This window comes from Myotis daubentonii, chromosome 15, assembly GCF_963259705.1.
Source record: "Myotis daubentonii chromosome 15, mMyoDau2.1, whole genome shotgun sequence".
Classification (NCBI taxonomy): Eukaryota; Metazoa; Chordata; class Mammalia; order Chiroptera; family Vespertilionidae; genus Myotis; species Myotis daubentonii.
The window spans coordinates 8551558-8577331 of record NC_081854.1 but is presented as its reverse complement, the minus strand read 5'-3'; the positions used below and the strand labels follow the sequence as shown (position 1 = coordinate 8577331).

The following is a 25774-nucleotide window of genomic DNA, read 5'->3' as shown; positions in this document are numbered from 1 at the left end:
ATTGGCGGACAGCACAGGGCTCGCTCCGCCCCTAGGCGGTGGCTGCGCGAGATGATTGGTCGCGAGCGCTGTCAATCCGAAGCTTGAGGCCTAGATTGCGGGGGGGGGGTGGGGGGGAGGGAAGTGGGTGGAATCAGGAGGAAAGGGAGCGTGGGGGACGTGTGGTTGCTCACAGAAGTGGCAAGAATTTTGCAATCGGCCTCGGCAAGGAGGCTTGGGTAAAAGGAGGAGGGGCCAGGAGGAGCTGGGAACTGGCCCAGGAGTTTCGGCCTAAAAAGTGGCGGCTCGCCCTACAAGGAGAGTTTGCATGTTTAGGAGGAACCACCGAGATCTGTGGAGGACCTGACAGCCTAGAGGGGCCCGATCGCCTCGTTCTTAGCACGTTTCCGTTTCCGTTAGGGTCTTAGCGGTTGGGGAGCATCATGGCAACCGTGGTGAGTGTCGGCATGCGGAGGACAGAGGCGCGGACCCGCTCTCCTGGGTCCGAGGGAGGAGGGGCCGGGGGCCTGGACCCCTGGGTCCGAGGGAGGAGGGGCCGGGGGTCTGGACCCCTGGGTCCGAGGGAGGAGGGGCTGGGGGCCTGGGCTCCTGGGTCCGAGGGAGGAGGGCTGGACCCCTGGGTCAGAGAGATGAGGGGCTGGGGGCCTGGACCCCTGGGTCCAAGGGAGGAGGGGGTGGGAGTCTGGACCCCTGGGTCCGAGGGAGGAGGGCTGGGGGCCTGGACCCCTGGGTCCAAGGGAGGAGCGGGTGGGAGTCTGGACTCCTGGGTCCAAGGGAGGAGGAAAGGAAAGGCCGGATCCCGGAAGCGTGGGTTCCAGTGGATATTATCAGCTCTGGTAGCAGCTCCAACTCCCAGCTCCCTGGGCACAACCAGTGGCCAGTCCTGCAGGCCTCTGCCCTAAAGGCTGTTGAGGGTTTTGGTGTCCTGGGCCCCCAGCCGTCCGGGAATCTTTGAGCTGTTGGTGGTGGGGATGGCAGCTGAGTGCCGGGGAGAAGCGCAGCCTGCGGTCGCTTGGTGCATCTTGAGCCAAAAAAGGAAGAGTGTTGGGAACTCAGAGGGTGTCCGTGGAGAAGGGGGAGGGCTCTGGCCCCTCCCCCCCATATTTCCAACACCCCGTAAGGGGCATGCCCAGTGTGGGTGCGCAGCGAATTATCACTTGTATCTTGAATGAATGAATGAATGAATGAATGAATGGAAGGTGAACTCCATGAGAGAGAGACCAGGTACCCTGGGGCTGGCACCAAGGACTTGCTCAAGAAACCTGTGAGCGAGAAGGCATGCGGCCCGAGCTGGGGGTTGGACTGGGCTTCCGGGTGCCTGGGTTCCCATGGTGACTCCAAGCAGGAACAGGGAAGGGTGGGGGTGAGAGTTACTGGTGTCTGGGGGGTGAAATTTGAGGGTGGCCACACTCCTGAGACCCGGTCGCCGTGGGTGTGGACAGAGCGTTGGAAGTGTGAGGGGCAGTGGGTGCCGAGTTTCCCAATGACCCGTCTCCATGGGCAGCAGGGGGATGGGTGGGAGAGGCTGATGGGGAGAGGGAAGGCCTGTAGGAGGTGCGTCTGCTTCGTTGGGGTTGGGAAGGGTTGGGATTCCTGGATGCATGTGTTTGTTTTGGCCTCAGGTAAGGTCCGGTAGGCTGTGTAGGGGTGTGGGGGGCAGGTTCCCAGCCTCCTGGTCGTGGTTTGGGGCCAGTGACCCATGCTCTTGGGTTCCAGCCTCTCCTGATGCGAGAGTAAGTGGGCGGAGCCTGGTGACCACGTGGAGGTCAGGACGTCCAGACTCTTGGTCCCAGAGCCAGGAGGGTCCCTAGGCTGGGTGCCTGCATCGCCTCTCATCCCGGTGGGAGAGGGACGTGTGGGGAGGAAGGCGGGTTGGGGCAGGTGGCCATGGAGCTGAACGAGCATGCTGGCTTCTCCTGTTTCCCTCTCCTTATTAGAAGTTATGGCCCTCAGTGGTTAGAGCGTCGGCCTGGGGGCTGAGGAGTCCTGGGTTCGATTCCGGTCAAGGGCACATGCCCAGGTTGCGGGCTCGATCCCCTGTAGGGGGCGTGCAGGAGGCAGCTGATCAGTGATTCTCTCTCATCATTGATGTTTCTGTCTGTCTCTCCCTCTCTGAAATCAATAAATTAAAAAAGAAGAAATTATGAAATACTCCGAAGTGTCAGAAAATAATATAACAGACACCTACGGACCCATCGCCCAGATTTTTGTGAACAGATTTATTGAGATATAATTCATAGTCTACCCTGTAGAGTAGGTAGTTTATTCGCAGAGGGGTGCATTCTGTCAATCAGTTTTAGAGCATCTTCATCACCCCAAAAAGAGACCCCATTCCTCCCAACCGGCGCCCTTCAATCCTCCCATCCCCCCGCCCTAGGCAACCACTAATTGCCTTTCTGTCTGTGTGGACTGGCCTGTTCCGGACATTTCAGAGAAATGAAATCCTATGGCATGTGGTCCTTGTGCCTGGCTCCCTCCACCCAGCGTGGTATTCTGTAGGTTCACCCATGCTGTATCACGGATCAGAACTTCCTGTTCCTTTTTATGGTGAAGAATATTCTATTATAGGGCGATACCAAATTTTATCTCTCTGTCCGTCAGTTGAAGACGTTTGGGGTGGTGCTCACCTTCCGGTTATGAACAATGCTGCTGTTCCCATTCACCTGGTTCTCCAGGGGGACCTTCAGTTGTCCCAGGTCGTGTTCACTCATCTCTCTTCCCCCGCACGAGAAGGGGTGGTGGCTGGCTTCACTCTTTGGAGAGCCAGGGGCACAGGGGGCCTTAGTGCCTGCCTTTTGTTTTGTTTTTTAAGTATATTTTTATTGATTTCAGAGAGAAAGGGAGAGGGAGCGAGAGAGAGAAACATCAATGATGAGAGAGAATCGTTGATCAGCTGCTTCCTGCATGCCCCCCGCCTCCCTTCCGCTGGGGATCGAGCCCACAACCTGGGCATGTGCCCTTGGCCGGAATCAAACCCCAGGACCCTTCAGTCCGCAGGCCAACGCTCTATCCACTGAGCCAAACCGGCCAGGGCAGTACCTGCCTTTTGCATGAGCTCAGCACCTTAGTGCATCATTCATTCAAACCCAAACATTGAGCCGTGAGGTGTGGGCTGTGCCCTTCATAGGACACACATCCATTGGAGCCAAAGACATTGGTTTACTGGGCTCCCTCGTGAAAGTGAGGTTACCGGGGAGATCGGGTTCACCGGGGAGGCCCTTCCTTCTGCCTAGACACCCAGGGACCCTAGAACTAACCTGGCAGGAGCGGGAGGCAGGGAGGGGGGCAGGGAGAGCAGGCTGGACCCGAGGGCCTGCATGTGCAAAAGTAGTGACAGAGCTGGGGCATCGCAGCGCAAGGGCGGCCGGGAAACCCGCAGGCCAGACCACGCCCGCTTGATGCCCGCTCTACGTTACCGCCTGTCCTTACAGTTACAGGTGACGGGAGGACTTTCTCCTTCACCACGTGTGTGCTAGGCCGTGGGGAAGGAACTGGGCTGAGCAGACCTGGTCTTCATCTCCCTGGGACGCAGGGTGTAGTGGGGTCACGCAGCAGCATTAATGGTGGCAGCCGAGAGGGTGGGAGGGACTGGTGGGCTGTCGGCCGGCCTGTGGGGAGGAGTTGGTGGACACGGGGATGACGAGGGCTCTGATGTGTCTTCTCCCCCCCAGACGGCCACAACCAAAGTCCCAGAGGTCCGCGACGTGACAAGAATCGAGCGCATTGGTGAGTGAGCCCGGACCAGGAGCAAGACTAGACCTGCCTGCCCTCTGCACCCCTGAAGAGCCAACCTGCCCAGGACCCCCGAGAAGCATGCAGCCTGCGTACCATCCCCCTATCTGAGGGGGGGCTGAGTTCCAGAGAGGTGTCAGATGGCACGTGGGGCACGCTGCCGGACCCCAATCCCAGGCTGCAGGCTTCGCCCCCGGGTGCCCCGGCATCCTGCTTGGAAGTCCCAGGGGTGGGTGTTTGCCGAGTGCTTATGTTTGGCTGCTGAATGCCCCATACCCCCGGCCGCACTCGGCATCAGCTCCTCCGGGCAGGGACCGGGCCTGCCTCGTTCCCAGCTGTGCCCCCAGCACAGGACGTGGCAGAGCAGGTGCCACTGAGTGCACGAGTTCGATCCCGTTGAATCCTTGCAGTTGCCCCGCGAGTGCACATTGTGACTGTCACCCCGTTTTAGCTGAGGCTCAGAGACTCCAGTCACCGGTCCCAGCTCACACCGCGCGTGAGCCACGGGTGGTCCAGCTGTGATGTCTGCTAAGAGGAGCCCCCTGGTTTACTGAGCATTTAGCATGTCCTGCCTTCCTTCAGTGAGGGGGGGAGTCAGGCCCCCCATTCGGCCAAGGAGGAAACAGGGCCCGAGGGGAAGCCCCTCACCTCCGGCCACACTGCCACGAGCCGGCCAGTAACTGCCTTCCGGTCCTTTCTCTGCTCACAGGCGCTCACTCCCACATCCGGGGGCTGGGGCTGGACGATGCCTTGGAGCCGCGACAGGTAGAGCTGATGGGGCGGGTGGCAGGCCTGCTCCCCGGAGGCCTCGGGCGGAGGTGCCCAGGCCCCCGGGATCGTGGAGACAGTATATCCTTCCAGACCTTTAGCTACTTGTTTATGAAATTCAGCCCCATGTACACTTTATTGATCTTAGAAAAATGGGGGTGGAGAAGGCTTTCTGGCTTTTCCCCAACGTCCCAGCCAACATCCACTTTCACATCACGAGGCAGGAGGTGGCAGAACGCAGGGGTGGCCCAGTAGGAAGTCACCTGGCGTGCTCTCACCTCCCACCCCCAGGCTTCCCAGGGCATGGTCGGCCAGCTGGCGGCCCGGCGGGCGGCGGGCGTGGTGCTGGAGATGATCCGGGAAGGGAAGATCGCGGGCCGGGCGGTCCTCATCGCCGGCCAGCCGGGCACGGGGAAGACAGCCATCGCCATGGGTAAGACACCTCTCGGGGCAGGAGCTCTTCCGGTCTCTGCCAGGTAACCCTCCCGTGGAAGTCCAGGTCAGATTCAGTGCATTTAACAGAAACCAAACACGGCTGTGGCTTAGCCACGCAGGGTCCATTCTCTCGGGGAGGAGAATGAATGTAGGCATTTGCGGCCTGGTGAGCAGTTCCAGGAAGCCGCCTGCCTTCCCGCCTCGACATTCTCTACACTTGTTTCCCCGTGGGGATCGCTCTGAGTTCCAGGAGGGTTGCCGGAGCGCCAGCCTTCCCACCCGCTCCTGGAGCCGGGAGAAGAGAGGAATTGCAGTCAGGATCTACTAGATGGAGCTCCCCGAAGCACTTGTCTTGGGCGTCCCACACTCTTTGGCTCATATTTTATTGACTAGAATTTTTTTATAACATTTGTATTGATTTCAGAGAGGAAGGGAGAGGGAAAGAGATGAAACATCAATGATGAGAGAATCATTGAGCGGCTGCCTCCTGCACGCCCCCTACTGGAGATTGAGCCCGCGACCCGGGCATGTGCCCTGACTGGGAAGCGAACCGTGACCTCCTGGTTCATAGGTCGATGCTCAACCACTGAGCCACGCGGGCCGGGCATATTGACTGTAATTTAATCATATGGTCGCTCTGCTGCAAGGGAGGGTGAGACCTGAGGATAGATTTTCTATCTTAATTTGGACCGTTGCTACCGTAACGAAAGGGGGTTCTGGAACTAAGGAAGAAGGTGGGCATCAATTAGACGCCAGCACTCCCTTCTGCGATTCACTGGCAAGTTAAGAGCTTTATACTCATTACTGCCCCTCATCCTCCTTGTTGAACAACCCGTCCTTCCAACCTACTGAGGAACCTCTTGCTGGTGGAAGCCTTCCTGGCCCTCCATCTTCCCCCGCACTCCCACCTTCTGCTCAGACTACGAGGCCAGGCGGTGAGAATGAAGGAAGAGCGGGTTTCAGTTCAGATGAAGCAGCACTTGCCCTGCCTGTGTGGCTCATTGGGTGTCGTCCGCTGCACCAAAGGTTGCAGATTTGATTCCCGGTCAGGGCACATGCTCGGGTTGCAGGCTTGACCCCCCGTAGGGGGCGTGCAGGAGGCAGCTGATTGGTGTTACTCTCTCACATTGATGCTTTTCTCTTTCCCTTCCTCTTTCTCTAAAAGAAAAGATGTATATAGATAAAGATATATATGTGTGTGTGTGTGTGTGTGTGTGTGTGTACACACACACTAGAGGCCTAGTACACGACATTCATGCACTGGGGAGGGGGGGTCCCTCAGCCTGGCCTGCTTCCTCTCACAGTCTGGGACCCCTCGAGGGATGTCCACCTGCTGGCTTAGGCCCGCTTAGCTGGGGGGGGGGGCGGAGCAGGCCTAAGCCGGCAGGCAGACATCCCCCAAGGGGTCCTGAGCACTGCTGCGGAGGTGGGAGAAGCTCCCGCCACCACCGCTGCGCTTTCTGTGAGCCCGGCTTCTGACTGAGTGGCGCTCCCCCTGTGGGAGCGCACTAACCACCAGGACGCAGCTCCTGCATTGTCTGCCCCCTGGTGGTCAGTGCGTATCATAGCGACGGGTCATTCCACCATTCAGTTGACTTGCATGCTAGCCTTTTATTATGTCGGATGTGATGAAGCAGTGCTCATCCCAGGTCCTCGTGTGCCGGGTGTGCGAGCCCTGGCCCGGACGCTGGGAACACAGATGAGGCAGACCAGCCCTGACCTTAGGGAGGTGGCTGTGGACACGGTGCCTCGCAGCGTGCTGTGTGCTCATGGGCAGAGGAGGCTCCTGGCCTGCGGGGTGTCTGGGAGTGTCCGGACAGACAGACAGCGGGAGCAGGCTCTCCGCGCGCAGAGTGTGACGCCTCTGAAAAGGGGACGAGGAAGAGTTCCCACGGCACACTGGCCAGGAGGGAGCCGGGACGTCTGTCTGAGCTGTGGCTCGGGGCTGGCAGGGCCCCCGGAAGGGCTGCTGGGAGGGGGCTCAGGGCTCGGTGTCCTCGGAGGCACAGCCAAACCCAGGCCTCGCCACAGAGAAGGCCGGGCTTTCTGGGAAGGTGATAGGGTCAGAGTTCATCCTCAGACCGTGCGGTCTGACCCAGCGTCCTGCGGAGGCCCCTGCCCCTGGCTTCCTCTGTCACCCTGTCGGCCCCGCAGCACCAAGAGCTGGTGTTGCCACAGCGTGGATTTGGGGGGACATGGTGCCAGGGCCGCCCCCACCCACCCGGGCCACCCTCTCCCCAGGCATGGCGCAGGCCCTGGGCCCCGACACCCCGTTCACCGCCATCGCGGGCAGCGAGATCTTCTCCCTGGAGATGAGCAAGACAGAGGCGCTGACGCAGGCCTTCCGCCGGTCCATCGGCGTTCGCATCAAGTGAGCTCGGGCCCGGGCGGGGCGGGCGGCTCCCGGCGGCCTCGGGACCACCCCACCCGCAGCTCGGCCTGTGCCCAAGGGCTGATGGGAGTTAGCGACTCCCCAGGGCCAGGGGTCGGGTGCCCTGCTCAGACCTGCTCTCTGATAGGGAGGAGACGGAGATCATCGAAGGGGAGGTGGTGGAGATCCAGATCGACCGGCCGGCCACGGGGACGGTGAGCCTGCCCCGAGTCTGGGCCACCTCCAGGCGGGAGGGTTGCACTGAGGCCCGAATCCCGTGGAATGTTCCACTGCAGATCGGAGCGTCTGCGTGCCTACAGTAGGGGGTTATTTGAATTATAGCAGCTCGTTAATTTGTGAGGAACACCGTGAGCAGTTAAAACCGAGTGGTAGAGGCCTGGCTGGTTTGGCTCAGGGGATAGAGCGTCGGCCTGCAGACCGAAGGGTCCTGGGTGCGATTCCAGTCAAGGGCACATGCCTGGGTCACAGGCTCGACCCCCCTGGGGGGTGTGCAGGAGGCAGCCGACCCATGGTTCTTTCTCATCGATGATGTTTCTATCTCTCTCCCTCCCTCTCCCTTCCTCTCTGAAATCAGTAAAAATATATTTAAAAACACACCAAGTGGTGGAACAAGGGAAGGTCTGGAAGTTTCTTGAGGGAATTCCTAACCGTCAGGCTTAAATGCCTGCCCATGGGATTTACACAGCGCAGATTCTCTCCCTTTTTTAACCCAGTGGTTCAACCTTCTGGCCCTTAAATCCAGTTCCTCATGTGGTGACCCAACATTAAAATTATTTTCGTTGCTGCTTCATCACTGTCATGTTGCTACTGTTATGAATCGTCATGTCAATATCTGATCTGCAGGATGGTCTTAGGCGACCCCCGTGAAAGGGTCGTCCGACCGCCAAAGGGGTCGTGACCCACAGGTTGAGAACCGCTGTTTTAACCTAAGACCTTTTTTTCTAACTTTTTTTGTTATAAGTAAAATAGATACAAAGAAACATCTGAAAGAAGCATGTAGTCTAATAAGTGATTATGAAGCAAATACTTTCATAACCACCCCCAAGAGCAAAAACTAGAACTTTGCCAACCCCAGCCCCGTCTTCCTTCCTCTTTCTACTCCCCCCAATCTCCCGCAGAGGTAGCCGCCCTCCCTCGTTACCACGTCTTTGCGTTTTACCACCCACCGTGCGTTCTTACACACCATCGCTCCCACTGCGCATTTTTTAAATTTCATGTCTCAAGTCTTTTTCATGGTTTGGTTTCCCCTTTACCTCTCCTATTTACCTAATAATTTATCCGTTGGTCTCTCTTTTATTTTTTTAATTTATTGATTTAGAGAGAGAGAGAAACATTTGTTTGTTGTTCCGCTTATTTCTGCATTCATTAGCTGATTCTGGTATGTGCCCTGACCGGGGATCGAACCTGCAACCTTGGTGCATTAGGACGACGCTCTGAGTACCTGGCCAGGGTGACACCTCTTTTTTTAATTTCCCACCCCAATAAGAATTTTAAAAGTAAAAACAGTAGAATATTTGAATATAAGGAGAGCCATTCCCAAGCTAGTTCTCCTATACACCCTACCCTGGGGATCAAGCCCGCAACCCAGGCAATGTGCCCAGCCCGGGAATCAAACTGTGACCTCCTAGTTCATAGGTTGATGCCCAACCACTGAGCCATGCTGGCCGAGCCAGCTTATTTTTGTATTTTTTTTGTGTTATCTTTTAGGATTTTGTTTGTTTACTGGGTTTTTTATAATAGCTTTGTGGAGGAGCAATTCACGTGCAATAAGCTGCCCACATTGAAAGTTTCAGGATGTTGAGTTTGGCATACGTGTGCACACATGAAGCTACCACCAGTCATGGCAGCGAACACACCCACCACCCCAGCTCCCCTGCGGCCCGTCCCACGTGGTGCGGGAGAGACGCCGGGGCCTCTCTGAGCCCTTGCCGGCATGTCGCCTCCTCAGGGCTCCAAGGTGGGCAAGCTGACCCTCAAGACGACCGAGATGGAGACGATATACGACCTGGGCACCAAGATGATTGAGTCCCTGACCAAGGACAAGGTCCAGGCCGGGTGAGCAGCGGCAGGCCGCCCCGCGCTCGGGGTCGGGGAGCACGGGCACCTCCCTTTCCTCACTCCCGCCTCCTTCCCCGGCAGGGATGTGATCACCATCGACAAGGCCACGGGCAAGATCTCCAAGCTGGGCCGCTCCTTCACGCGGGCGCGCGACTACGACGCCATGGGCTCCCAGGTGCTCCGGGGCCCGGCACCCTCCCTCCAGGCACCAGCGTGTTCCCCGGACCCTCCCGTCACCCAGCCCCCTGTCCCTAGTACTCCTGGCTCTTCCCTGTACCCTCTGGGACGGGGCCCCGCAACCTGGCGCTGTGCTCACGGTTCCCGGGGTCCCCAGGAACCCCTGTGCCCTCAGGGCTCTTAGCTACCTTCTGGGCCTGGGGTTTCCAGTAACCCCCATCTGGATTCCCAGCCCCTTTCCAGGGAGCCCCGATCTCCCCGAGACAGAGCCCCTGTGGGCCCCTTCATGCTCTTCTCCGCCTTGTCTCCACCCCCCACCCCACCCCCATGCTGCCCCGCAGACCAAGTTCGTGCAGTGCCCAGACGGGGAGCTCCAGAAGCGCAAGGAGGTGGTGCACACCGTGTCCCTGCACGAGATCGACGTCATCAACTCCCGCACCCAGGGCTTCCTGGCCCTCTTCTCAGGTGCGGCCCGCCATCCACTCATCCCGCCTGCTCCCCCCTCCCCCCCATCCTCCCCCCCCCCCCTATCCTCCCACAGGGCCCGCCCCTGACCGGCTCTTCCTCAGTCCCTGGCTGTCTTCTGTTCTCCCTCTGTGTGTGGTCTGTCCCTCTCCCTCTGTGCCAAGTCCCCTCTCGGTGGTTTGATGGGGGCACGGCCCTCCTTCTCTCCATCCTGAGTTCCCTTCCTCCTCTTGGGGGACAGCGCAGACCCCTCGCCCTCCTGTCGCTCATCCACGTCAGTCTCGGCCTCCCTTCCCTCTGTCCCCCGTGCCCTGTCTTCCTCCGTCTTCGCCCACGTCTGGCCCCAGATCCCTGTCTCCTCTCTGACCCCTCCCCCTGTCACCCCTGCCTCCCGCAGGTGACACAGGGGAGATCAAGTCAGAGGTCCGAGAGCAGATCAATGCCAAGGTGGCCGAGTGGCGAGAGGAGGGCAAGGCGGAGATCATCCCTGGGGTGGGTACCCGGCGTGGTGCTGGGAGGGAGGGGCGTGGGAGAAGAGGAACGCGCGGCCCTGGGTGCGGGAGGTGACGCGCCCTGATGGCTCCCAGGTGCTGTTCATCGATGAGGTGCACATGCTGGACATAGAGAGCTTCTCCTTCCTCAACCGGGCGCTGGAGAGCGACATGGCGCCCGTCCTCATCATGGCCACCAACCGCGGCATCACCCGGTGAGCTGGGCTCGGGAAAGGCTGCTCCGGGCGGGGGTGGCCACAGGGTCCAAGGGCATGCTCGTTGCACATCTTGGGGGGGTGGGCTTAGCGGCTGTAACAGGCTCCCCCAGGACCGCGGCCCAGGCGAGAGTGTGGACTTTTCCCTTAAAGAAGGTAGGGGTGGCCCGGCCGGCGTGGCTCAGTGGTTGAGTGTCAACCTAGGAACCAGGAGGTCAGGGTTCGATTCCTGGTCAGGGCACGTGCCCGGGTTGCGGGCGTGATCCCCAGTGTGCATTTCTAGGAGGCAGCCAATCAATGATCCTTTCTCCCTCTCCCTTCCTCTCTGAAATGAATAAAAATATATTTAAATTTTAAAAAAAGGTAAAAAATAAAATAAAAAAAAACAAGGTAGGTCGTGGTCAGGGTGGGTAGTCAGCTCTGCTCCACCAGGAAGCCCGGGACGGGATTTTCTGTTGTGTTGCCCCTGTATCCCTTAAGGCTATAGTTTCCCAGTCTGTGTGCCAAGGCACCCCGGGGTACTGCATATAGCAGGAGTTCCGTGGGACGGCGTAGCTTTCTGCGGGAGGCACGGGAGCGTGTGTTGGACACGGGATCAGGCACGACAGTGGACTCACTCAGGCCCAACTACCTGATAAACGGAGCGGAACTGAGTGTTCCTGCGGCCGGAGGTACTGGGGCCTCCGGGGACCCTTGGGAGCCTCCGCCCTCGAGTGCCGCCAGCGCCCGGCCCTGTTGTCCTCCCGGCTGGCTCTCTTCGCCTCGTCTGTGGTTTGGCCCCGAGGAAGGGAGAAGGAAGTGGGGAGCAACAGCCCCCCGGAGGCTGGAGCCCGGAGGCTGCACCGCCCAGGGCGTGGCTGTGCTGGTGGCACGGGCGGCGGGGGAATGTCACCTCCAGCTGCAGCTGTGTGCCCGCTGACCTGGCCGGCGGGCTGGTTATCACACGGGGAGGGAAGGGGCAGGGCTCCGGGCAGTGGCCGGTTCTCCCCTGGCCCTGCGCCGGCACTCTCCCCAGACGAACTGCTGGGAACCTCAGAGGAAGCTCAGGATGTAGAGAATGTCTCAGTGCCACTTCCCAAGTGAGGACAGCAGGCCCGCTGACCGCCCAGGGGCAGGGAGACTGGTCTCCGGGGGCTGAGGCCAGAAGAGGCAGCGAGAGCGGGTGCGGCGGGTGCAGCTCAGGGCGTGGGAACGGTGTCCCGGCTGCTCCTGGGAGGGGCGAGCAGCGGGGATCCAGTCGCTCCTGCTGTGGGCAGATTGGGGGTTCGCGAATCTGCTGCTGGAATGTATCTGTAGCCCCAGATGGGTCCTCGTGATGCTTTCTCGGGTCACGATCTATTTAGTGCCACCCTTGTCACGTTCGGTGCTTGTTGATGGCGGCTTTGCTGTTTAAAACGGCCCCGGGTGTTCCGGAAGCAGGGGCTGAGTCTCACAGAGGAAATGCATGTTAGGTGAACTTCATTACGGTTACAGTGCCGTTGGCCATGAGTTCAATGGGAGGGAGTCCGTCATATATAGTAAGTAAGTTGTCTTCAAACAGAGCACAGAGAGCCAGGCGATGTACTGGCTGGTTGGCAAATAGCGACCAGAGGCCCACAGGAACCTAACCGTGTGTCTCCCCAGGAGCCGGGGTTCGGTTTTGCTGATCGAGTGTTGGCCCCCTTTTATAGAGCGTGGCTCTCACCAATAATGAGAACCTCCTGGCTTCCCTAGCGCCTGCCACGCGCCAGGCCCTGGGTCACGCAGGGGAGGGGACCTTGGGCCGGTAATCCCGACGGCGCGGTCCAGCTAAAACAAGCCGGCTCTCCAGCGGGACTGACGCAGTCGGCTGGGCTGCGCAGCCAGGCGCTGACGCCAGCTGGGGCTGAAGGTCACGGGGTATTTGGCCCGGCGGGGGGGGGGGGGGGGGGGGGGGGAGGAGTCCGAGGAGAAGGAACGGAGAGCCGGGCCCGGAGGCGTCACCTGACGGCCCTCCTTTCCCCTCAGGATCCGGGGTACCAGCTACCAGAGCCCCCACGGCATCCCCATCGACCTGCTGGACCGGCTGCTCATTGTCTCCACCTCCCCCTACAGCGAGAAGGACACGAAACAGATCCTCCGCATCCGGTGCGGGCGGGCTGGGGTCCGCCCTGATGGGCACGGGGCACTGGGCTCTGGGGTAGTGACTGGCCAAAGTCTCTGGGCCTGGAAGAGGCAGAGCGCGGCCTCCGATGCAACGTGGGGGCCCCTGTGGGGAGGGAAGGGGGGGTGCTGGCCACTGAGGGGGAGGAAAGAGCCTGTAAGGGGAGGGCCGAGGCCCAGCCGGTGCCTCAGTGGCCCTTGCCCAGCGTTCTGCAGTTCTGAAGTCGAAGGCTCCACGTGTTCTGGGGTAGGGGGTGGGGGGTGGGGCATTGCTGCAGTCACAGGCCTGACCGCGTCTGACCCCCACCTGCCTGCAGGTGTGAGGAGGAAGATGTGGAGATGAGCGAGGACGCCTACACGGTGCTGACCCGCATTGGCCTGGAGACCTCCCTGCGCTACGCCATCCAGCTCATCACCGCCGCCAGCCTGGTGTGCCGGAAACGCAAGGTCAGCCGGCTCGCGAGCGCTCGGGGCCGGGGCCAGTGCGTGACCCACCGCTCCAAGGGCTTGGGGTCGGTCGTTGGGTTTGGTCCTAGAACATAGGTCCTCAGAGGCAGGGACGTTGTGTCCTGGGCGTCTTTCTGCGCCTGCTGGCCTGACACACAGTAGGTCCTCAGTAAACGTCTGTTGACTGAGAGTTGATACTGTAAGTCCGTCTTACAGATGAAGGAACTGAGGCATGGAGAGATGGGGCTCACGGCCAGGTGGCCGAGGCGGTATTTGAACCCGGACGATGTGGCCTGAGTCCCTCCCTTGGGAGGCCCCCTGAGTTCTCACTGTCCCCCCTCAGGGCACGGAGGTGCAGGTAGATGACATCAAGCGGGTCTACTCACTCTTCCTGGACGAGTCGCGCTCCACGCAGTACATGAAGGAGTACCAGGACGCCTTCCTCTTTAATGAGCTCAGTGAGTGTCTCCCCTGCCCGCACGCCCCCCCCCCCCCAGTCCCCAGTCCCCCGGGTGGCCTGTCTGGAGAGTTGGAGAGGTGGCCTGGCTTCTGGGCCCCAGTGACCACATGACCTTCTCCTACAGAAGGCGAGACCATGGACACCTCCTGAGCTGATGGCCCCTCCCCCGCCTCCCCGTTTTCTACCAGAGTTCTGACACTGTGACTTTGTATAAAATGTTCTGAAACTGGACCTTCGTGTGTGTGTGTGTGTGTGTGTGTGTGTGTGTGCTCACGTGCATGCGCACCCTGAGCCCAAAGAAAAGCAGCCCCAGGGTGCGGTGTGAAAAGCCTTTATTGGAGGAGAGGAGCAGCTGCTGGCTCCGGGGGTGGGGGTGGGGGTGGGCATGGGAGGGTGAGGTTGGGGGGATCCTTAGAGGAAGAGGAGGTCTGGGAAGGGGGGGCGGTCACAGGCCAAGGGTTGGGCTCTGGGACCCCCACAGTCGGAGCTGCTGAGGCGGCAGGGCCCACAGCGACAGCTGAGGGCCACAGGGAAGGAGACCATCGGGTCCACACCAGGCGGGCAGCCGGGGAGCCGGATGGAGGCAAAGCTCAGCTCACGGTAGGTGCACACCGGCTGGGGCACAGGCGGCAGAGGGGCCGGCAGCACCCGCACCTGGAGGCAGCGCAGAGGGGGAGTGGCATTGGCGTCTGCCCAGGGCCAAGCCCTCCCCTGACCTCCCCTCTGCCCCCCACAAACCCAAGACTCGGGTAGCCAGGGGACCCTCTGTGCTCTCCTTCCCACATGCCCAGCTCTGACTCCAACTCCCCAGCCCCTACCCAGGGGGGCGGCCGCCCTCCCGCCCTCTGCCCCATGCCTTCTGTGGGCCAGGCCTGAGCGGTCCCCCTGGCGCTCAGGTGGCAGCACCGTCCTCAGGCCGGCAGCTCACCATGCTGGGGCAGTAGCCGGCACAGATGCTGGTGGTGAAGGTGATGCAGACCGGACAGGCCTCGTTCTCGGCGGCCAGCGTGGCATTGACGGGCCGGCACAGTGGCCGCAGTGGCCCCCTGGGTGCCCGCACCCCACCCACGCTCAGCAGCAGCCACAGCAGCAGCCCCTGGGACAAGGCCATTTCCTCAGGGCCAGCGCCAGACCTCTGCCCGGGCCCCTACCCTCCCGTTCCCCACTTACACACACTCAGGGCCAGCCCCTCCACTCTGATCCCCGACCCCGAGACCCACCCTCAAGACCCCGCCCCACTGCTGCCAGCAGGAAGCCCGCTGGCTGTCCACACCTTCTAGAAAGAGGCTGCCTTCACCCAGTCCCAGACTCCCAGTCTTACCTGGAGCATCTCCATCCTGGGTGCCTCCCTACTGTGTTTACCTGGTCTTATACCTGTAGGCTGTGGGGGCGGCAAGGCCAGGGGGTGGTGGCGTGGCGGGGTAACCTGGACACTAATCTCCCCGGGGGCGAGAGGCGGATAAGGTCAGGGATGTGCAGGAGCGGCGAAGGGAGCACCCCCTCCCCCCATTCCCTGCGTGGCTTGCACCAAGAAGCAGGGGACACCCAAGATGACGGCTGACTACAGACTCGATCCTTACGCGCTAGAGAGGTCGTGCGGGGGCAGGGAAAGGGGTAGGGAGCCGCTGGCTGTGCTGGCAGGTTGGGGAGCCCTGTCTGCCCAGCACGGGGGAGCCGGGGGAGGGGTCCGACCCTGCCATGGTGATGGACGGAGCCTCAGCCCTGCTCCACCTGCCATGGCCTGAAAGCCAGAATCCAAACTCAGGCGGGGCTCTGCTCCGTGTTGCCTCTGCGCTCGGGAAACGGGTCCGCCTGCTCCCAGACACCCCGCTACAAGGACTCAGTGGGAGCGCCTTCTCCCCACACTCGGGCCCCCAGAAACCAGGATACCAGAGCCCAACCCAGCAAAGAGCGACGTGTAGACTATTTCACGGTCATTGATTAAGAGAAGCTCTGCCCCTCCTGCCGCAGGGGCACGCCCCGCCCGCCGGCCCGCAGCCCCAAGTACATATTCCAGGCCCACTCCCGCCCCCACAGTCGGGTAGGTGTAAGTGGGGTGCGCCCCGCCCACGCCCAGACTGTCCTGCCCCCGCGTGGTGGGCGGGGTTCCCAAGCTCAGCCCCGCCCACGGGGTGCCCAGGGGCCGGCTTCCAGGCTCGGCTCCGCCCCTGCTCGGGAGGGACGTGTCTGCGGCGGGGCTGGCGGGGCGCTCAGACCAGGGCCGGCTTGGAGCTGCCGTAGTTGGAGCTCTCGGTGCGGTAGGCTTGCGGCACGCGGTAGATGGCCGGCACGGGGTTCCGGTGCGGGACTCTCCAGGACAGCGCCCCCGGGTAGAAGCCGTCCAGCCGGCGGAGCGGGTGCAGCGGGAGGCTGTAGGACTCCTGCGCCAGCGACAGCGCCCCGCGGTGCGGCACCGCCGGCGTCACCGGGCGGGCGCGGGGCACACGGGGCACACGGATCCGCAGCGGCAGGGGCACCCGACAGGAGGGTCGACAGGGCGGCTGCTGGGGGGCGTGGCCCCAGGGTAACAACTCCTTCCTGTTGGGGAAGGCAGGATGGGGACGAGCCTGAGGGATCAGACCCGCCTCGGGTCCGAGGAGGCAGCAGGCCTGAGCTCCTGCGTTTCGAGGAGAGGGCCTATTTGTAGGAGTCGGGGACCACTTAGAAAAAACGGGGTTGGGGACTGCTAGCCTGGATTCCTGGGTCCTCCAGGTACTTAAACGCCTGGAATCTGGGCTTTTCTCACCCTCGGGCGGTATCTGGAGACGCAAATGTCTAATTACCCCGCCCCAGATCGCCAGGGCCCGGCTCCTAGATCCCTCCGCAGGCTTAGTGCACCTGGGCGCCAGGGTCGGGGCTGAGATCTGCACGTCTGGTTCTAAGTCAGAGCAGGGGAGCCCATACCAGGGGTCTGGGCGGTCCAGCACCCGGGGGGAGGGGGGTGCAGGGGGCGGTGCCAGTGGAGGACTCGGGCTCACTTCGAGTAGGCTCGGAAGTCCCCGGCATAGGTGGGCAGGTAGAGCTGAAAGCGGTCCAGGATGCCCTGGTTGGACACTGTGAGAGGCCGGCCGGCCAGCTCCGGGCTCATCCTCCAGGGAATGAGAGTCTGAGGAGGAAGAGGCGGGAGGAATGACCGAGAAAGCGGTTTCGTCTCCCTTTTGAAGCTTTGGGTCCCGGACTGAGAACGCCTCTTCCTTCGGACTCAACAGCTCCTCTGAACCAGAATCAGTCCTTCCCGGCCCATCGCATGCCAGCGCACGTTCGCTTCGCTCCCCAAACCAGAAACTCCAAAACCCAATCGCTTTTTGCTCACCAGCCAACAGAAAGGCAAGTCCCCAGACTCAAACCTTCCTTGTCCCGCCACTGGAATTTAGCCGCACCGGGGCCAACAATTCCTCCCAACATCAGCCTCTCGCAGAAAGCCTAGCCCCGCCTCCCGCCTCCCGCCCCCGGCTCCCGCCTCCCGCCCCCCGGCTCCCGCCTCCCGCCCCCGGCTCCCGCCTCCCGCCCCCGGCTCCCACCAGGTCCCAGAATATTCAAGACCCGCCCCCTAGTGCAGTCCTCTTCCTGGCTTTGCCCCAAGCCTCTAAGCCACGGTAGGGCTTGGCTCAGTGGTTGAGCATCCACCTGTGAACCAGGAGGTCACGGGCATCCAACTGTGAACCAGGAGGTCACGGTTCGATTCCCCGTCAGGCCTGGTTGCGGGCTCGATTCCCCCCTCTGGGGGGCGTGCAGGAGGCAGCCAGTCAGTGATTCTCATCATTGATGTTTCTACTCTCTCTCTCCCTTCCTCTCTGAGATCAATAAAAACATTTTTTAAAAACCCTCCTAACCCACATCAACATTTATTAGTTGCGCCCCAGAGGTTATTAGCCCCAGAGAGCTGGGATTGCGGGTCTTCAGTCCCCTCCTCCTCCTGGCCCCACCTCAAAATGTCCAAGCCCTGCCGTAGCCAGTTTGGCTCAGTGGATAGAGCATCAGCCTGCAGACTGAAGGGTCCCAGGTTCGAGGGCATGTGCCTTGGTTGCGGGCACATCCCCAGGAGGGCGTGTGGAGGAGGCAGCTGATCGATGTTTTTCTCTCATTGATGTTTCTAACTCTCTATCCCTCTCCCTTCCTCTCTGTAAAAAATCAAAATATTTTTTTTTAAAAAGTTTTTTAGCCCTAGGTCCCAGGCTCAATTTTGGCCAAGGGCACATGCCTGGATTGCAGGTTTGATCCCCAGTAGGGGGCATGCAGGAGGCAGCCGATCAATGATTCTCATTATTGATGTTTCTATCGCTCTATCCCTCTCTCTTCCTCTCTGAAATCAATAAAAATATATTTTAAAAAAAGAAATATATATTTTTTAAAGTTTTTTTTAAAAAAGTCCAAGCCCCTTCCCCAGTCTTTGTACTCTTCTCAGTCCTCCCCAAACCTTTAACCACGCCCCCAGACTTTTAGCCACGCCCTAGACCTTTTAGCCACGCCCCTACCTTTTAGTCACGCCCCCAAACTAAAAATTCCTACTGGCCCCGCCCCAGGCGCTCGCAGCGCTGTCCCCCACCCCCGCGCCCACGCGGTGTCCTCCGCTACCTGGGAAGCGCCCGTGAGGTGGTGGTCGGCGAACTGCAGGGGCCGGGCGCGCTGGTGCAGGTCGGGCCACGCGGAGTACTGCGCCCGCGCCTCGCTGCTCTGGTGCTCTGTGGTCAGCGGGAGGCACCAGCCGCGGCGCGAGAGCTGCAGGAAGACGATTCGGGGACCCAACCTGAGGGTGGACCGGGCGGAATTGCAGTCCTCAGCCCTGTCCCCCGCGGACCTCGGCATCCTAGAACCTTACCTTTTCCACAAAGTCCTTCATCCCCACAGACCGCGCGAGGTCCTTCGGCTTTGGGACCTTGGGCTGCGCATAGGGCCCGCCGTGGGTCTTGAGCACCCCGTGAGCCGCGCCATAGGTGGTCTCCCATCTGCTGATGACCTCGTCGAAAGCCCAGATGTGCAGATCCCGCTTGGCGGCTGTGGCCAGGGGCTCCGCCACCGTGGACTGGGTAGAAGGCGCGGGACGTCCGCTTAAAAACACCTCAGGAGTCCGGCCCGCCAGCCCTGATCGCTCCCGCGCGGTCCCCAGCCCTTTCCTCCCTCCAGTTCCAGGCATCCAGGTCCCCTGGGCCTCCATCTGTCAGAACCAGGACTCCGCGCCCCTCCTCCCTCAGGTAGGAGTCCAGGCCACCGTTCCCCTTTTCTTTCCGCAGGCGTCTGGATCCCCGCGCCCCCTTGAGACGCAGGCGTCTGGACGCCCAGGCTGCTCTCACCTGGAGAGTGGGCGGGCGAAAGGGCACGGATGGGATGATGTGGTGGGCGACACCACTGCTGGTGCGATGCCAGTCGGGCCAGGATCCTGGATCCTCGGTCCCAGAGATGGGGGGCCAGGGAGGGCCATAGCGCAGAGCGAGGGTCCGACTCGCCATGATCCCTCCCCCCCGCCTTTTAGCCAAGCCGGAGGCTTGTTGTGGCTGTTGCCATAGTGACAGAACCCTCCCTCGCTGAATCCAGCCAATGGAGGGCCTGCAGGCTGTGGATGGGGAGAGAGAAAAAGAGGTCCGGGCACAGAGGGGCATGGACTTTGACAGAGCGGGGCAGAGGCCCCAAGCGGGGCACCGGACCTCAGCGACGTTGGGGGGCGGGGAAGACCCAGACAGACAGGAGGGCAGAAATGGGGCACCGAGGAAGGTGAACTAGAAATTCAATTTTAGAGTTTGAGAGACAGCGACCCCTGGGCAGGGGGAGACAGAAACTCAGAGAGGGGGACAGAAATCTGGGGGGGGGGGGGTCAGAGATCCAGGAAGGGGGTAACAGGGACCCTGTGGGGGAAGAAGACAGAGACCAGCGGGGCGGGGGGGTGGGGGGGAGGATAGACTACCCAGCACATCAGGAAACCCATGGGAAACACCCCCATTCCTATAGGGATCCAGCCTGCTGACTGCCTGCTCCCTCGGCCAGGCCTGTCCACCTCGGGGGCGGTGGGGGGGACGGGGACCATTGACGCCGGGCTGTCCCTCCTTCCCTGTGTGTGCGGAGTCAGCATCTGTCCTATTGCCTTTGATTCCACTGAAAACTTCCACCTGGGAATGGGGGTGGGCAGAGGGAGGGACCCACAGAGAAGGGCACAGGAATAGACTTCACCAAACGGGGGGGGGGGGCGGGGGGAGAGTGGTGCAGAAAGGGCTTTGATGAATGAGAAAGACACGCGAGAACGGGCGAGAGACGGTGACTAAGAAACAGGCAGAAAGAGAGCTAGTGACGCAGAGACAAGAGGTGGAAGTTAGGAGAAGAGACAGGGACGTGGCAAGAAAGAGTAGAATTGCAGGCGGAGAACAGCAATGTAGCCACCGAGGCAGCCAGACCCTGCCCTGCCCTGCCGCCCATCCTTCCCAGGGACCCAGTCTGTGATGGGGGCAGGGGGGGGATGAGGGTTTCTATGTCCTTAGCCGAAAGCTGGCCCTAAAATAGTCTGTGAGTTGGTAGCAGGTGTGGAGTGGTAATTCATGAAGGTGGTTCCTGAGGATGTGGGGTCGGCCCCTGACTTCCTTGTCACTGCCTCACTTTCATCCTCACCTGAGGATATTGTTTTTCCCCATTGATTTTCAGAGAGAGAGGGAAAGACAGAGAGAAACACGGATGTGAGAGAAACACATCTATTGGTTGCCTCCTGCAGGAGCCCTGACCACGGCCAGGGCTGGGGAGGAGCCTGCCAATCTAGGTACATGCCCTTAGCCAGAATCGAACCCAGGACCCTTCGGTCCGCAGGCTGATGCTCTATCCCAGGGGTCCTCAAACTACAGCCCAGGGGTCACATGCGGCCTGCCGAAAACATTTGGTTTTTTATTTCAAAATAAGATATGTGCAGTGTGCATAGGAATTTGTTCATAGTTTGTTTTTTTTTTAAACTATAGTCCGGCCCTCCAACAGTCTGAGGGACAGTGAACTGGCCCCCTGTTTAAAAAGTTTGAGGACCCCTGCTCTATCCACTGAGCCAAAGCGGCTAGGGCGTCAGGGCCTCACTTTAAAGACCTTTTGGTCAAGGCCTTGGTCTCCTCAGCCCCCACTGACTCATCCCACCAACCCATTCTACAGGCAGGGAAAACTGACGCTGCCTTCAGAGCCTCTCATTCAGGCTTCTAGGGTCCCTTCTCCTGTTGGACTTACCGGGCCCACTCAAGGCCTATCCGTGCCCAAATGACCCCTGATCCTCCACAGCGGTCAGGCCAATTGTCAGAACCTCGTGCTTTACTCAAACTGGACAGTTTTAGAGTTTCTTTCTTTCTCGGGGCGGAATAAAAGTTGAGACAGGGAAGGGTGGTAGACATCTGACTCCAACTCCCCACCAGGGCTGAATTCTCTAGCATCCTGACCTCCCATCATTCATCCTTACTTGTGTTCCGACTGTGATGGGTAGGTCAAAACAGAGCATTCTTGCCCTAGCCAGCTTAGCTCAGTGGCTAGAGCATTGGCCCATGGACTGAAGGGTCCCGGGTTCGATTCTGGCCAAGGCATGTGCCTCACTTGCAGGCTCAATCCCCATGCGGGAAGCAACCAATCTATGTGTGTCTCACATCAATGTTTCTCTGTGTCTCTCCCTCTCCACTCTTTCTCTGAAAATCATGGGAAAATATCGAGTGAGGATTCACAAAAAACAAACAAAACACAGAGCATTCTTGCCCCATCTGACCTAGTAAACTGCCCATTCGAGTCCTCGCTCCCAGTTAGTTGCTTACACGTTCCAGTTTTTATGCTCTGCCACCCACTGCTTGATATATTTCCTCCTTGTCACTCTCCCCATAATGAGCAAGGTGAGGTCCTCTGAGATCATATAGCAGCAACTTAGAAGCTAAAGGCCTCCCTCCAATGTTCAAATCCACCAGAGTTGATCTGACAAGTTGTGTATTAGAGGTCTTAAACAGTAGGCACTCGGAAAATATAGGCTATCATCATCATCATCCACCCTGGAGTTCGCAGGAGAACTCCTATTCATCCTTCAAAACCCCACCCGGTTTTACCACCTGTCTTGTACAGATTGAGCTGACTTTGTGACGACTTAACAAGTTCCCACCATGAGGCCCAGAGCAGCCCCTGAGGTCCCTCAGCATCCAGATCTCTTCTTCCTCTGCTCGCCCAGTTCCTGCGCAGAGGCCTCAGGCCCGCCCGGTCCGGCTGAGGAGTGTGCAGACGCAGGCAGTGTCGATTCGAATCCATCGCCAGCCCACACGGCCCTGAGCGTCAGTGGTCAATGCCCGCACGTAGGACTGCTTGGCCTTACACTCGGACACCCAGTGCCTCCGGTCCACGCCCCGGCAGCCCCCTCCACCTGCACCAGGGCCATCTTCCCCAGTGTTGTCAGCCTTGCAGCGGGTCTCAAAGAAGTACTGGCGAAGAGGACTGCCGCCCGCTGCAGGCACCTCGCCCAGAACCTCTACCTCCCGCCCACGCAAGTCCACAGCTGTCCGCCGGTCCGTCACCCAGCTGCTCACTGCGTCGCACACAGCCAGCTCTCCCCGGCGACTTGCTGGTGCCGTCTCGCTCACTCCTCGCCGGCTGCGGTTAGCCGGGCTGCCCGGTGGCTCCCCGAAGGCCCCAGTCTCCAGGAGGAAGAGCAGCGGGGGGCCTGCGGGGGCACCCCTGGAGAGCACCACTCGTGGGGACAGGAGGTCCCACTCAGGGGCTGGAAATGGGGGCAGCGGAGAGGGTGGGGGATGGGGTTCCACTGGGACACTGGGGAGGAGGCAAAGGAGGAGGATGGGGAGGGACCATGAAGGGTGGGGCAGCATCTCGCTGAGCACCTGAGGATGGAGAAGAAAGCTGGAGTTAGAGAAGAGGGTCATAATTTAGGGGGGACCTGCAAGCCAGAACCATAGGGAGGCCCTTGTTCTAGAACCTTGGGGAACCTATATTCTAGGATTGAACAATGCCCAACTTCCAGATGATCCGACTACAGTGGGGCCTTGACTTACGAGTTTAATTCCTTCCGTGACGGAGCTCGTAACTCAAATTACTCGTATGTCAAATCAAAAAGTGAACGAGTGAGACAGGTGATGCTGGGCTGATGTTGTGGCGTTCACTGTGACGTTCGCTGCGCCAGCTAGCGGTGGGGTATCTGAAGCTGGCTCATAATCCGAATTTTAGCTCGCAACTCAAAGCAAAAAATCAGCCGAGAGACGGCTTGTATCTCGAAAAACTCGTTAGTCGGGACACTCGTAAGTCAAGGCCCCACTGTACTATCTCTCTCTATATAAAAGCTTAAGCAACCCTTCCACCATTTGACCAGTAGCTATGATGTGCACTGACCACCAGGGGGCAGACACTCAATGCACAGGCATGGAAACATGGAACAGACTGATGAATCTCAGAGGGAAGGGGGGAGGGGGAGGACGGGAAGAGATTAACCAAAGATCTTATATGCATACTAGAGGCCCGGTGCACGGATTTGTGCACCAGTGGGGTCCCTCCGCCCGGCCTGCGGGGATTGGGCTGTAACTGGCTCTCCCACATCCCCCAAGGGGTCCTGGATTGCGAGAGGGTGCAGGCCAGGCCGAGGGACCCCAATGATGCAAGAATCTGTGCACAGGGCCTCTAGTTACTAATAACAGCCAACAATTGGGGAAATACAGGCTCAGAGAGGTTAGTAACTTATACCAGGTCACACAGCCAGCAAATGCCAGCGTTGGCACTGGAACCCTGTCTGCGCAACCCCACTCAGCCTCTACAACCCCAAGGAACCCTGCGCCCTGCAGCCTGGAGGAGGTTTGAGGCCCCAAACTTTGAGAAAGGCCAGTTCCGGAATCCTAGGGAGATGCAACTTGAGCTCGAAACGGCCCCTAAGAAGGCAAGAAAATCACCTGCCTCTCAGACGGTGCCTCAGTTTCCCTGTCTGTGAAACTGATCTGGGGCTGGGAGATGCAGGCCAAGGTGGGGATACTGCCCTTTCTGTACCACATCCTGGGAAAGGGTGAGGTGGAGAGGACAGGGGTGGTTACCAGACCTGTCAGCACCTCCTCCGCCTCCGAGCTCCCGGGCTGGGGGCCCCCAGGCTCCAGGGGGCCCCTGTGGGGGACGCAGGCGGCCCCCTCCTTCCTGACATCTCAGGAGAGGAAGGGGGCGACCACCTAGAGGAAGAGGAGAACAGGCATGGCATCTAGGCAGGTGGGGGAGGGGGCCCGAACCCGTGTTCCTCTCCAAGTGGAGGGTACCCAGCAGCCAAGGCCACGCCCCCGTTCAGAGGCCCCCCCCCCCGCCCCCCTCCCGCCCTGCCCAGGTGATGGCTCCTGGCGGGGATGGGAAGCAGATGGGGGGAGGAGAGGGGACCGCGGAGGCTGGAAAAGATTACGTCCTCCTCGGCCCATTCATCTCCCAGACAGGCTGGGGGTGGGGCCGGGCTGGACACCCGGGGACCCGGGGGCCCACCCTCCAGAAGCCCTGGGTCCCCGAGGCTGCTTCCTGGAATGTTTTCCCCGCACGGGACAGGCCGGGGCCCGCCCAAGCCTTCCGCTGCGCATACCTGGAGCGGCTGCCTGCCCCGGCTGCGAGATGCCCAATGGGGAGCTGGGGTGCGCAGGGGGGCGCATGCTGACCCAGCCAGGACCGGGAGGCCAGGCCCCCCAAGTCCCTCCTCCCTCGGACCCTGAAGTTCTGGAGTTCCAGGCGCCGCCTCCCAGGTCCTCAGCAAGACGGGCGCCCCGAAGATTCAGGCTGGGGGTCCGGAGCCCCGGGACCCCTCTGGGGGCGGCTCCACCGGGGGTAACCCCGCGGCTCATCGGGGACTGCGCTCTTGCCTCAGTTTCCTCCGCCAAGCCCCGCCCCAGGCCCCGCCCACGTCCCTCCCTACCCGGGGGCAGGGCGACCGGGACGCCGGAGCCCGAAGGAGGAGGCGCGGAGGCTGTTACCTGGGCGCCCGCCGCGCTCCCCGGCGGCCCCGGCGCGGCGGCTCCTGCTGCTGCTGCTGCTGCTCGCTGGCGGCGGGGACGCCCGCTCACCCGCCGGCTCCTCGCTGCACACGCTCCGGAGGGCCCGGGTCGGGGGCGGAGGCGGGGCGGCGCCCGACGGCGGAGGAGGGGCCGGGGGATCCCGCCTTCCACTCGCGGGCCGGGACCTCGGGAGCCCAGCCTGGCTCGCTCAGCCCTCCACCCGCCTCAGGCCCAGGAGGCCAGGCGCCAGCCCCCTCCTCCTTCAGACCCTGGGGTCCGGGATCCCAGCCCCTCCTCCCTCAGACCCTGGAGTCCGGACCCCCAGCCCCTCCTCCCTCAGACCCTGGGGTCCGGGATCCCAGCCCCTCCTCCCTCAGACCCTGGGGTCCGGGATCCCAGCCCCTCCTCCCTCAGACCCTGGGGTCCGGGATCCCAGCCCCTCCTCCCTCAGACCCTGGGGTCCGGGATCCCAGCCCCTCCTCCCTCAGACCCTGGGGTCCGGGATCCCAGCCCCTCCTCCCTCAGACCCTGGGGTCCGGGATCCCAGCCCCTCCTCCCTCAGACCAGGAGTCTGGACCCCCAGCCCCTCCTCCCTCAGACCCTGGAGTCCGGACCCCCAGCCCCTCCTCCCTCAGACCCTGGGGTCCGGGATCCCAGCCCCTCCTCCCTCAGACCAGGAGTCTGGACCCCCAGACCCTCCTCCATCAGACCCTGGAGTCTGGGCCCCCAGCCCCTCCACTCTCAGACCCTGGAGTCCAGACCCCCAGCCCCTCCTCCCTCAGACCCTGGAGTCTGGGCCCCCAGCCCCTCCACTCTCAGACCCTGGAGTCCGGGCCCCCAGCCCCTCCACTCTCAGACCCTGGAGTCCAGACCCCCAGCCCCTCCTCCCTCAGACCCTGGAGTCCGGGCCCCCAGCCCCTCCACTCTCAGACCCTGGAGTCCAGACCCCCAGCCCCTCCTCCCTCAGACCCTGGAGTCTGGGCCCCCAGCCCCTCCACTCTCAGACCCTGGAGTCCAGACCCCCAGCCCCTCCTCCCTCAGACCCTGGAGTCCAGGCCCCCAGCCCCTCTACTCTC

General features: G+C 61.0%; 4 protein-coding genes across 6 annotated transcripts; 1 reads left to right on the top strand and 3 right to left on the bottom strand.

The window, feature by feature from the left end:
• Nucleotides 1-118: 118 nt before the first annotated feature.
• Nucleotides 119-13992, top strand: RUVBL2 (RuvB like AAA ATPase 2). Of its 2 annotated transcripts, none has more exons than XM_059665917.1 (15): nt 119-434; nt 3672-3726; nt 4442-4497; nt 4792-4933; nt 7177-7306; nt 7455-7521; nt 9276-9382; nt 9467-9560; nt 9904-10027; nt 10425-10519; nt 10615-10733; nt 12720-12839; nt 13172-13301; nt 13645-13759; nt 13889-13992. In XM_059665917.1, exons 1-15 carry the CDS (start codon nt 423-425, stop codon nt 13909-13911), a joined length of 1389 nt encoding a protein of 462 aa, XP_059521900.1. In that variant the 5' UTR covers nt 119-422; the 3' UTR covers nt 13912-13992. The 2 variants fall into 2 exon arrangements, with proteins under 2 accessions (XP_059521900.1, XP_059521899.1); XM_059665916.1 differs by having other exon boundaries at nt 13886-13992.
• Nucleotides 13993-14104: 112 nt separating this feature from the next.
• On the bottom strand, nt 14105-14929 carry LOC132216618 (lutropin subunit beta). The gene is made up of 2 exons (XM_059665918.1): nt 14690-14929; nt 14105-14415 (listed from the first exon to the last, which is right to left on the bottom strand). Exons 1-2 carry the CDS (start codon nt 14870-14872, stop codon nt 14173-14175), a joined length of 426 nt encoding a protein of 141 aa, XP_059521901.1. The 5' UTR covers nt 14873-14929; the 3' UTR covers nt 14105-14172.
• Nucleotides 14930-15032: 103 nt separating this feature from the next.
• Nucleotides 15033-19485, bottom strand: SAXO3 (stabilizer of axonemal microtubules 3). Its single transcript, XM_059665915.1, has 4 exons — nt 18581-19485; nt 18337-18480; nt 16740-16867; nt 15033-16299 (listed from the first exon to the last, which is right to left on the bottom strand). Exons 1-4 carry the CDS (start codon nt 18914-18916, stop codon nt 15972-15974), a joined length of 936 nt encoding a protein of 311 aa, XP_059521898.1. The 5' UTR covers nt 18917-19485; the 3' UTR covers nt 15033-15971.
• Nucleotides 19486-20467: 982 nt separating this feature from the next.
• NTF4 (neurotrophin 4) lies at nt 20468-24960 on the bottom strand. Of its 2 annotated transcripts, none has more exons than XM_059665913.1 (3): nt 24678-24960; nt 23777-23900; nt 20468-22577 (listed from the first exon to the last, which is right to left on the bottom strand). In XM_059665913.1, the coding sequence occupies exon 3, from the start codon at nt 22563-22565 to the stop codon at nt 21933-21935; it is 633 nt and encodes a 210-aa protein (XP_059521896.1). In that variant the 5' UTR covers nt 22566-22577; nt 23777-23900; nt 24678-24960; the 3' UTR covers nt 20468-21932. The 2 variants fall into 2 exon arrangements, with proteins under 2 accessions (XP_059521896.1, XP_059521897.1); XM_059665914.1 differs by lacking the exon at nt 24678-24960 and adding an exon at nt 24293-24602.
• Nucleotides 24961-25774: the final 814 nt, after the last annotated feature.